Raw genomic sequence first — 12,645 nt, 5'->3', positions numbered from 1 at the left:
GTGGGGACGGCAGGCCGGGAAGATGGCGGAAGAGTAAGCCGCGGAGATCACCTTCCTCCCCACAGATACACCAGAAATACATCTACACGTGGAACAACTCCTACAGAACACCTACTGAACGCTGGCAGAAGACCTCAGACCTCCCAAAAGGCAAGAAACCCCCCCACGTACCTGGGTAGGGCAAAAGAAAAAGAATAAACAGAGACAAAAGGATAGGGACGGGACCTGCACCAGTGGGAGGGAGCTGTGAAGGAGGAAAGGTTTCCACACACTAGGAAGTCCCTTCACGGGCGGAGACTGCGGGTGGCGGAGGGGGAAAGCTTCGGAGCCGTGGAGGAGAGCACAGTAACAGGGGTGTGGGGGTCAAAGCGGAAAGATTCCCGCACAGAGGATCGCTGCCGACCGGCACTCACCAGCCCGAGAGGCTTGTCTGCTCACCCGCCGGGGCGGGCAGCGCTGGGAGCTGAGGCTCGGGCTTCGGTCGGAGCGCAGGGAGAGGACTGGGGTTGGCGGCGTGAACGCAGCCTGCAGGGGGTTAGTGCGGCACGGCTGGCCGGGAGGGAGTCCAGGGAAAAGTCTGGACCTCCCGAAGAGGCAAGAGACTTTTTCTTCCCTCTTTGTTTCCTGGTGCGCGAGGAGAGGGGATTAACAGCGCTGCTTAAAGGAGCTCCAGAGACGGGCACAAGCCGCGGCTAAAAGCGCGGACCGCAGAGACAGGCATGAGACGCTAAGGCTGCTGCTGCTGCCACCAAGAAGCCTGTGTGCGAGCACAGGTCACTATCCACAGCCCCCTTCCAGGGAGCGTGTGCAACCCGCCACTGCCAGGGTCCCGGGATCCAGGGACAACTTCCCCGGGAGAACACACGGCGCGCCTCAGGCTGGTGCAACGTCACGCTGGCCTCTGCCGCCGCAGGCTCGCCCTGCACTCCGTGCCCCTCCCTCCCCCCGGCCTGAGTGAGCCAGAGCCCCCAAATCAGCGGCTCCTTTAACCCCATCCTGTCTGAGCGAAGAACAGACGCCCTCCAGTGACGTACACGCAGAGGCGGGGCCAAATCCAAAGCTGAGCCCCTCGGAGCTGTGAGAACAAAGAAGAGAAAGGGATCTCTCTCCCAGCAGCCTCAGAAGCAGCGGATTAAAGCTCCACAATCAATTTGATGTACCCTACATCTGTGAAATACATGAATAGACAACGAATCATCCCAAATTAAGGAGGCAGACTTTGAGAGCAAGATTTAGGATTTTTTCCCCTTTTCCTTTTTTTGTGAGTGTGTATGTGTACGCTTCTGTGTGAGATTTTGTCTGTATAGCTTTGCTGCCACCATTTGTCCAAGGGCTCTATCCGGCCGTTTTTTTTTTCTTAATAATTATTTTTTTATTTTAATAACTTTATTATATTTTATCTTATTTTATTTAACTTTATCTTCTTTCTTTTTTCCTTCCTTCCCTCCTTCCATCCTTCCTTCCTCCCTCCCTCCTTTCTTTTTCTTTCTTTCTACTTCTACTAATTCTTTCTACTTTTTCTCGCTTTTATTCTGAGCCATGTGGATGAAAGGCTCTTGGTGCTGCAGCCAGGAGTCAGTGCTGTGCCTCTCAGGTGGGAGAGCCAATTTCAGGACACTGGTCATCAAGAGACCTCCCAGCTCCACATAATATCAAACGGCAAAAATCTCCCAGAGATCTCCATCTCAACACCAGCACCCAGCTTCACTCAACAACCAGCAAGCTACAGCGCTGAACATCCTATGCCAAACAACTATCAAGACAGGAACACAACCCCACCCATTAGCAGAGAGGCTGCCTAAAATCATAATAAGTCCACAGACACCCCAAAACACACCACCAGACGTGGACCTGCCCACCAGAAAGACAAGATCCAGCCTCATCCACCAGAACACAGGCACTAGTCCCCTCCACCAGGAAGCCTACACAACCCACTGAACCAACCTTAGCCACTGGGGACAGACACCAAAAACAACGGGAACTACGAACCTGCAGCCTGCAAAAAGGAGACCCCAAACACAGTAAGATAAGCAAAATGAGAAGACAGAAAAACATACAGCAGATGAAGGAGCAATATAAAAACCCACCAGACCTAACAAATGAAGAGGAAACAGGCAGTCTACCTGAAAAAGAATTCAGAATAATAACAGTAAAGATGATCCAAAATCTTGGAAATAGAATAGACAAAATGCAAGAAACATTTAACAAGGACCTAGAAGAACTAAAGATGAAACAAACAATGATGAACAACACAATAAATGAAATGAAAAATACTCTAGATGGGATCAATAGCAGAATAACTGAGGCAGAAGAACGGATAAGTGACCTGGAAGATAAAATAGTGGGAATAACTACTGCAGAGCAGAATAAAGAAAAAAGAATGAAAAGAACTGAGGACAGTCTCAGAGACCTCTGCGACATTAAATGCACCAACATCCGAATTATAGGGGTTCCAGAAGAAGAAGAGAAAAAGAAAGGGACTGAGAAAATATTTGAAGAGATTATAGTTGAAAACTTCCCTAATATGGGAAAGGAAATAGTTAATCAAGTCCAGGAAGCACAGAGAGTCCCATTACAGGATAAATCCAAGGAGAAATACACCAAGACACATATGAATCAAACTGTCAAAAATTAAACACAAAGAAAACATATTAAAAGCAGCAAGGGAAAAATAACACACAAAGGAATCCCCATCAGGTTAACAGCTGATCTTTCAGCAGAAACTCTGCAAGCCAGAAGGGACTGGCATGACATATTTAAACTGATAAAGGAGAAAAACCCGCAACCAAGATTACTCTACCCAGCAAGGATCTCATTCAGATTTGATGGAGCAATTAAAACCTTTAGAGACAAGCAAAAGCTGAGAGAGTTCAGCACCACCAAACCAGCTCTACAACAACTGCTAAAGGATCTTCTCTAGGCAAGAAACACAAGGGAAGGAAGACCTACAATAACGAACCCAAAACAATTAAGAAAATGGGAATAGGAACATACATATCGATAATTACCTTAAATGTAAATGGACTAAATGCTCCCACCAAAAGACACAGATTGGCAGAATGGATGCAAAAACAAGACCCATATATTTGCTGTCTACAAGAGACCCACTTCAGACCTAGAGACACATACAGATGAAAATAAGGGGATGGAAAAAGATATTTCATGCAAATGGAAACCAAAAGAAAGCTGGAGTAGCAATTCTCGTATCAGCCAAAATAGACTTTAAAATAAAGACTATTAGAAGAGACAAAGAAGGACACTACATAATGATCAAGGGATCGATCCAAGAAGAAGATATAACAATTATAAATATTTATGCACCCAACATAGGAGCACCTCAATACATAAGGCAAATACTAACAGCCATAAAAGGGGAAATCGACAGTAACACATACATAGTAGGGGACTTTAACACCCCACTTTCACCAATGGACAGATCATCCAAAATGAAAATAAATAAGGAAACACAAGCTTTAAATGATACATTAAACAAGATGGACTTAATTGATATTTATAGACATCCCATCCAAAAACAACAGAATACACATTTTTCTCTAGTGCTCATGGAACATTCTCCAGGATAGATCATATCTTAGGTCACAAATCAAGCCTTGGTAAATTTAAGAAAATTGAAACCATATCAAGTATCTTTTCTGACCACAATGCTATGAGACTAGACATCAATTACAGGAAAAGATCTGTAAAAAATACAAACACATGGAGGCTAAACAATACACTACTTATTAACAAAGTGCTCACTGAAGAAATCAAAGAGGAAATAAAAAAATACCTAGAAACAAATGATAATGGAGACACGACAACCCAAAATCTATGGGATACAGCAAAAGCAGTTCTAAGAGGGAAGTTTATAGCAATACAATCCTACCTTAAGAAACAGGAAACATCTCGAATAAACAACCTAACATTGCACCTAAAGCAATTAGAGAAAGAAGAACAAAAACCCCCCAAAGTTAGCAGAAGGAAAGAAATCATAAAAATCAGATCAGAAATAAATGAAAAAGAAATGAAGGAAACGACAGCAAAGATCAATAAAACTAAAAGCTGGTTCTTTGAGAAGATAAGCAAGATTGATAAACCATTAGCCAGACTCATCAAGAAAAAAAGGGAGAAGACTCAAATCAATAGAATTAGAAATGAAAAAGAAGTAACAACTGACACTGCAGAAATACAAAAGATCATGAGAGATTACTACAAGCAACTCTATGCCAATAAAATGGACCACCTGGAAGAAATGGACAAATTCTTATAAATGCACAACCTGCCAAGACTGAATCAGGAAGAAATAGAAGATATGAACAGACCAATCACAAGCACTGAAATTGAAACTGTGATTAAAAATCTTCCAGCAAACAAAAGCCCAGGACCAGATGGCTTCACAGGTGAATTCTATCAAACATTTAGAGAAGAGCTAACAGCTATCCTTCTGAAACTCTTCCAAAATATAGCAGAGGGAGGAACACTCCCAAACTCATTCTATGAGGCCACCATCACCCTGATACCAAAACCAGACAAGGATGTCACAAAGAAAGAAAACTACAGGCCAATATCACTGATGAACATAGATGCAAGGATCTTCAACAAAATACTAGCAAACAGAATCCAACAGCACATTAAACGGATCATACACCATGATCAAGTGGGGTTTATTCCAGGAATGCAAGAATTCTTCAATATATGCAAATCAATCAACGTGATACACCATATTAACAAACTGAAGGAGAAAAATCATATGATCTCAATAGATGCAGAGAAAGCTTTCAAAAAAATTCAACACCCATTTATGATAAAAACCCTGCAGAAAGTAGGCATACAGGGAAAGTTCTTCAATAATAAAGGCTATATATGACAAACCCACAGCCAACATCGTCCTCAATGGTGAAAAACTGAAAGCATTTCCACTAAGATCAGGAACAAGACAAGGTTGCCCACTCTCACCACTCTTATTCAACATAGTTTTGGAAGTTTAAGCCACAGCAATCAGAGAAGAAAAGGAAATAAAAGGAATCGAAATTGGAAAAGAAGAAGTAAAGCAGTCACTGCTTTCAGATGACATGATACTATACATAGAGAATCCTAAAGATGCTACCAGAAAACTACTAGAGCTTATCAACGAATTTGGTAAAGTAGCAGGATACAAAATTAATGCACAGAAATCTCTGGCATTCCTATACACTAAGGATGAAAAATCTGAAAGTGAAATCAAGAAAACACTCCCATTTACCACTGCAACAAAAAGAATAAAATATCTAGGAATAAACCTACCTAAGGAGACAAAAGACCTATATGGAGAAAATTATAAGACACTGATGAAAGAAATTAAAGATGATACAAATAGATAGAGAGATACACCATGTTCTTGGATTGGAAGAATCAACATTGTGAAAACTACTATACTACCCAAAGCAATCTACAGATTCAGTGCAATCCCTATCAAACTACCACTGGCATTTTTCACAGAACTAGAACAAAAAAATTCACTATTTGTATGGAAACACAAAAGACCCCAAATAGCCAAAGCAATCTTGAGAACGAAAAACGGAGCTGGAGGAATCAGGCTCCCTGACTTCAGACTATACTACAAAGCTACAGTAATCAAGACAATATGGTACTGGCATAAAAACAGAAAGACAGATCAATGGAACAGGATAGAAAGCCCAGAGATAAACCTACGCACATATGGTCACCTTATCTTTGATAAAGGAGGCAGGAATGTACAGTGGAGAAAGGACAGCCTCTTCAATAAGTGGTGCTGGGAAAACTGTACAAGTACCTGTAAAAGTATGAGATTAGATCACTCCCTAACACTATACACAAAAATAAGCTCAAAATGGATTAAAGACCTAAATGTAAGGCCAGAAACTATCAAACTCTTAGAGGAAAACATAGGCAGGACACTCTATGATATAAATCACAGCAAGATCCTTTTTGACGCACCTCCTAGAGAAATGGAAATAAAAACAAAAATAAACAAATGGAACCTAATGAAACTTCAAAGCTTTTGCACAGCAAAGGAAACCATAAACAAGTCCAAAAGACAACCCTCAGAATGGGAGAAAATTTTTGCAAATGAAGCAACTGACAAAGGATTAATCTCCAGAATTTATAAGCAGCTCATGCATCTTAATAACAAAAAAACAAACAACCCAATCCAAAACTGGGCAGAAGACCTAAATAGACATTTCTCCAAAGAAGATATACAGACTGCCAACAAACACATGAAAGAATGCTCAATATCACTAATCATTAGAGAAATGCAAATCAAAACTACAATGAGATATCACCTCACACCAGTCAAAATGGCCATCATCAAAAAATCTAGAAACAACAAATGCTGGAGAGGTTGTGGAGAAAAGGGAACACTCTTGCACTGTTGATGGGAATGTAAATTGATACAGCCACTGTGGAGAACAGTATGGAGGTTCCTTTAAAAACTACAAATAGAACTACCATATGACCCAGCAATCCCACTACTGGGCATATACCCTAAGAAAACCATAATTCAAAAAGAGTCATGTACCAAAATGTTCATTGCAGCTCTATTTACAATAGCCCGGAGATGGAAACAACCTAAGTGTCCATCATCAGATGAATGGATAAAGATGTGGCACATACATACAATGGAATATTACTCAGCCATAAAAAGAAACGAAATTGAGCTATTTGTAATGAGGTGGATAGACCTAGAGTTTGTCATAGAGAGTGAAGTAAGTCAGAAAGAGAGAGACAAATACCGTATGCTAACACATATATATGGAATTTAAGAAAAAAAATGTCATAAAGAACCTAGGGGTAAGACAGGAATAAAGACACAGACCTACTAGAGAATGGACTTGAGGATATGTGGAGGCGGAAGGGTAAGCTGTGACAAAGCGAGAGAGAGGCATGGACATATATACACTACCAAACGTAAGGTAGATAGCTAGTGGGAAGCAGCCGCACAGCACAGGGAGATCAGCTAGGTGCTTTGTGATCGCCTGGAGTGATGGGATAGGGAGGGTGGGAGGGAGGGAGACGCAAGAGGGAAGAGATATGGGAACATATGTATATATGTAACTGATTCATTTTGTTGTAAAGCAGAAACTAACACACCATTGTAAAGCAATTATACTCCAATAAAGATGTTAAAACAACAACAACAAACCCAAACAAACAAAAAACACTCTTGGAAAATATTAAGCACCAAGTTAACTTTATCTGTTCTTAATTCCTTTTTAAAACTCCTATCTTAAGACAAAAATTTTACAGCTTGGTTTTCCAGTCATTTCTGGATACTTAGGTAAAAATTAAGTTCAGACTTAACTATTTTACAGGTGAAAAAGTGAATATAAGCATGTAAGATTTTAAGAAAATCTTATAGCCAACAGAGAATCTTAAAATGATAGTCTGTATTACACACAAAATTTTCCACACTAGGTTCTTGAGATATCATCTGTTCCAAGGGATTGCTTGCTATTCTGAAAACTGCTATGACTTAAAATCAAACGACCCCATTTCAAGAAGGCTAATATTCAATTTAAAAGCAAACTGAAGTAACATCCTTTGCAGTATGTCAAATTTATCAGGGATTATCCTCCTGTGCAATGTTTATAATAATAGGTTCTTTTAAAACACCTTCGCTAAAGTTATAGTCATTTCATACCAAGCATTACTCAGGTATAAAGTCTAGGCTATAGTGTACAAGCAATTGAACAAATGGAGCCGTAAGAGTTTTTATTCACTTTATGTTTATATCCAGTTTTTTCAAGTGCTCACTGAAAAGTAACAAGTGATAATGGTGCCGCAGTGGTTAAGAATCCACCTGCCAGTACAGGGGACACAGGTTCGTGCTCTGGTCCAGGAAGATCCCACATGCCACGGAGCAACTAGGCCCGTGCACCACAACTACTGAGCCTGCACTCTAGAGCCCGCGAGCCACAACTACTGAGCCCACGTGCCACAACTACTGAAGCCTGCGTGCCTAGAGCCCGTGCTCTGCAACCAGAGAAGCCACAGTAATGAGAAGCCTGTGCAATGAAGAGTAGCCCCCACTCACCGCAACTAGAGAAAGCCCACGCGCAGCAACAAAGACGCAAGGCAGCCAAAAATAAATAAAAATAAATTTATAAAAAAAAAAACCTAACCGCACATTCCAAGAAAATGATGCAAATAAGAGGATATCAGAAAATACAACTTAGAAAGTAAGCTTTTTTTCTCCTCCACTATCATACTTTTCTACCACTGGTGAAAGTCAACACGATAGAATGAATAAATGAATGACAAATTGGATGAGATTAAACTTTCAAAGGTATCATCTCACTGGTGTTTTAAAGATCTGAATGATATGTATCTCATTTTTATTATACGAAGTAAAGGTGAAAATGTATTTACTTTTACCATTTTTATCACAGAAGGAAGAAAATCCAAAGACACAGGGGAGCAGGGACTAAAGAAAGAGCAATGTGGAGAAAGACAACTAGGGATATGTGATTCTGAACAATCCAAGTCATTGTTCAAAGTGGATGAGAGCTAAAAAGAAATCAGGTACAACCTTTGAAAACTTGTACATAAAATTAATTTTATTAATCAAGTAATATTAGAAACTGAAATACCACTACACACTTGCAAAGCACTTTACTGCTGTACTTAATAATATACCTCATTTCAAACTGGTATCTTCACTAGCACTCTAAAATGGGCAAGTGTTTTATACAGGAGGAAAATGACCCAAGCCCAGAGCTCAGACTTCCACATACACATAATTTCAGTTCTTCACCAGGGCTCACAAAGGGAAGAGATTCATTAAACAGACTCTTATACTAGATCCATTTATGCTGCATGGAATCCTTCAGTAAAATGCTGCCTTTGGATTTATTTTTCACACTAATCTCAATTTTCCCACAGTGGATTTTCTTCAAGTAGGATATATGTATATAAAAGAATACACGAGGTTTCATACCAAGCACTTCAAAATGTTCCACTAACAGGAATAAGAAACTGTTTTTAAAATGTTAATTGTAGAGACTTCCCTTGTGGTGCAGTGGTTGAGAATCCACCTGACAATGAAGGCGACATGGGTTCGAACCCTGGTCCGGGAAGATCCCACATGCTCTGGAGCAACTGGGCCCGTGTGACACCACTGCTGAGCCTGTGCTCTAGAGCCTGTGAGCCACAGCTACTGAGCCAGCATGCCACAACTGCTGAAGCCCACGCTCCGTGACAAGAGAAGCCACCGTGGTGAGAGGCCCCCGCTCACCGCACTAGAGAAAGCCCGCACTCAGCAGCAAAGACACAACACAGCCAAAAATAAAAATAATAAAACAAATAAATTTATTTTTAAAAAATGTTAGAGGTGTTTTTTTTTTTTTTGCGGTACACGGGCCTCTAACTGCTGTGGCCTCTCCCGTTGCGGAGCACAGGCTCCAGACGCGCAGGCTCAGCGGCCATGGCTCACGGGCCCAGCCGCTCCACGGCATGTGGGATCCTCCCGGACCGGGGCACGAACCTGTGTCCCCTGCATCAGCAGGCGGACTCCCAACCACTGCGCCACCAGGGAAGTCCTAAAAAAATGTTAATTGTAAAATCCCTTTTTCTATAAAAAAGTAATAGGGTAATCCCTGTGATTTTCTATTTACATATATTATACTATACTTATATTAGTCGGTATTATGAGCTATCTACATATTTAGCCCCTTTATCCTCTTCATCTTACCTTTACTAATAGCATAATCCTGCATGCTGATCCAAAGGCTTCGAGCCGGCTCTTTTGAACAACCCAATGCCAAGTCTACGTAGATAGCAATTTCAGGCCGCAATTTGTAATCAAAAGGCTTCTGTTCTTCATTTCCGGAAAGAGCTACTTCTAATAGGCAACTCATACATTTATCTAAAAAAAAAAAAAAATTACACAAGTTATCGATTTCAAGCTTTGTAAATTTTGGTGCTACAAATAGAAGTTTACCATATTTACTTAATGCATATGAAATGATACATTTCAAACCATTTTAAGTAGATGCTACAAAGGTAAAGTCCTTTAATGCTTCTCAATTGGGCATAGTATCACCCCTTTCTTTATGTGACTAAATGTAACATTCCAGGGAGGAGTTCTGGCATTTTGGTAGGCAGGGCCCTACATGTGCAGCACAGTCTTGTGTAACAAAGAACTTTCTTGCTCAAAACGGATTGATATCCTTGTTGAGAAACATGGGACCACTGGGAAAGAGACTAGACAAGATTTTTCTTTTCTTTTTGTAGACTTAAGGGAAAATAATCACTTCAGTATGATTTAAGGGAGATCAAAGATATTGATACTTGAACAATTTCTCAACTGATATTTACATTTGTTCAGGTGGTTCCTAACTTTCCAATGGGACATTTGGCATTAAGAATTCATTTTCCATTTAAAAAACAAAACACTTCTCTAAATGACAGGTTCCCGGGCTAATACCCAAAGTCAATTTAACCCACAATATAACTAAATTATCATTTATTTACAATTTTACAGACAAGAGCCTCTTCCTAATATATGCAAGTATTTTTTTTAGAAGCTACTGCTTATCTTTGTTTTTTATTATTATCATTTATTTTTGGCTGTGTTGGGTCTTCATTGCTGCACACGGGCTTTCTCTAGTTGCGGTGAGCGGGGGCTACTCTTTGTTGCGGTGCACCGGCTTCTCGCTGTGGTGGCTTGTTGCAGAGCATGGGCTCTAGGCGCGTGGGCTTCAGGAGTTGTAGCGTACAGGCTCAGTAGTTGTGGCTCATGGGCTCTAGAACACAGGCTCAGTAGTTGTAGCACACGGGCTTAGTTGCTCCGTGGCATGTGGGATCTTCCTGGACCAGGGCTCAAACCCGTGTCCCCTGCATTGGCAGGCAGATTCTTAACCACTGTGGGAAGTCCAATATATGCAAGTATTTAAACATAAAATGTAACATTTTAATAGTTTCATAATTTTATAATTTAAAAAGTGAAAACTAACATTAAAACTGAAATTGATTATATTCATACCAAAGGCCAGTTGAGTAAAGTACACATAACAGAAATATGAGGAAGGTAGAGATAAAGATACTTTTGTCCTCAAGAGGACATTTGGGACTATCACAGAGCTAAACACTGATAGCACTGGAACTACCTTTATGATGTTAAATACCTCTTGAAAAAAAACATGATTTTACTTTTTTTGATACAAACATTCCTAAGTACCAGTCTAGCATTCATCAGCCATGGCTGGAATCACTTTCTGGTTCATAAATGAAACAATGAATATACACTCCTATTTGGAAAAGGAAGAAAATCTTCAACATCTCTCACTCCCACCCTCCAACCCTCCAACCCCAAAGCAGAAATCTCCATGATTTTTGTCATGGTTTCTACTTTCGTTTCTCCTCTGGAGATTCTCTTAGATCGAGATTTCTCTTAGATTTTGCTTCTTGGACACTGTCTGAGTCTCTTTCTCTTATCAGAGAAATAATAAATTTAAAATCTAGGGACTTCCCTGGTGGTCCAGTGGGTAAGACTCTGAGCTCCCAATGCCAGGGGCCCGGGTTTGATCCCTGGTCAGGGAACTAGATCCCACATGCCGCAACTAAGAAGTCCGCAGGCTACAACGAAGATCCCATGTGCTGCAACTAAGACCTGGCACAGCCAAAATAAATAAATATTTCTTAAAAATAAATAAATAAAATCTAATAAGACCATATGGGCTATCTAATCTAACTCATTATTTTAAGGATTGAAATTAGAGGTTCAGAGAGATTAAAGGACCAATCCTAGATAAAACAACTACATCATCTATTCAGGAACTGGAGAAATCCTCATGTTCAGACAGTCTGAGAGCTAGCCTACCATCAAAGTAGACAAATGGAAGATGAGGCAGGAAAGGAAACCCCAAAGGTACCATAAATGGGGAGGAAAAAAATAAGGAATCACACAAGGTAACATCAGCTTGAAAGGAGGACAGGCTGGGAGGAGAAGGGATTGGCCCTCACAACTGAGAGGTGTTTATGACCTGAGCCCTCATAAGTCATGGTCAGTAACCTTCTATGAAGCAGTTTCATAACCTCCAAGCCCCAGAACACAAGTAATTAAGCATTTTCCCATTTTTATAAGTTAGATGACTTGCTCAAAATGAGTGATAAATAAAAACAGAGTAGAACCAGACGTACATTTCCCTAGTTCAGGGGCTCTTTGCACTATACGATGCTGCAGGACTTAACTGTTTTTCTGAGGGCTCCAAGTTACAGTCTTGGATCCCCTACCCTGCAAATGTTGCATTAGTTTTCTATCAGTTCTCTATTCAGCAAACCCAGAATAAGAGAAATCTCCAAAGGAGGTACAAACAGAAGCACGTATTCTAAATGCTGCAGAGAAGCACATTACCTAACTGAGGGGTATCCATTTCTACACCATCACTAAAAAGTGGTGTTTTCATCCAATATGCAGTGTCCTGTTCCTCTGGAGACACAGGCGAACCCTGAAGCATGCCACCAAGACACTGCCCAATAAGAAGAGCAATTGTTCTTTCCAGATCAACAAGCCACACCCAGGACTGGGCTGGCTGAGGTAATGGCACACCAGCAGGATCAATCAGTTCTGGCCCTCCTGAAAACAAAATCATTAGTAATTTATCTGGTGTTTAAGATTCTCAAGCT

At 40.7% G+C, this 12,645-nt stretch overlaps 1 protein-coding gene across 1 annotated transcript in view; it reads right to left on the bottom strand.

Annotated features, from left to right (window-relative positions):
• The window catches only part of HERC1 (HECT and RLD domain containing E3 ubiquitin protein ligase family member 1), a 215,321-nt gene that overhangs the window by 117,476 nt on the left and 85,200 nt on the right, over positions 1–12,645 (bottom strand). The window contains exons 18-19 of the mRNA XM_060294157.1: positions 12,374–12,595; positions 9,710–9,883 (exon numbers count right to left, since the gene is read on the bottom strand). Of these exons, the coding sequence (XP_060150140.1) occupies positions 9,710–9,883; positions 12,374–12,595 (396 nt within the window). The remainder of the gene's footprint in view (positions 1–9,709; positions 9,884–12,373; positions 12,596–12,645) is intronic.

This window comes from Globicephala melas, chromosome 2 (genome assembly GCF_963455315.2).
Source record: "Globicephala melas chromosome 2, mGloMel1.2, whole genome shotgun sequence".
Lineage (NCBI taxonomy): Eukaryota > Metazoa > Chordata > Mammalia > Artiodactyla > Delphinidae > Globicephala > Globicephala melas.
This window is presented reverse-complemented; position numbering and strand designations above follow the sequence as displayed.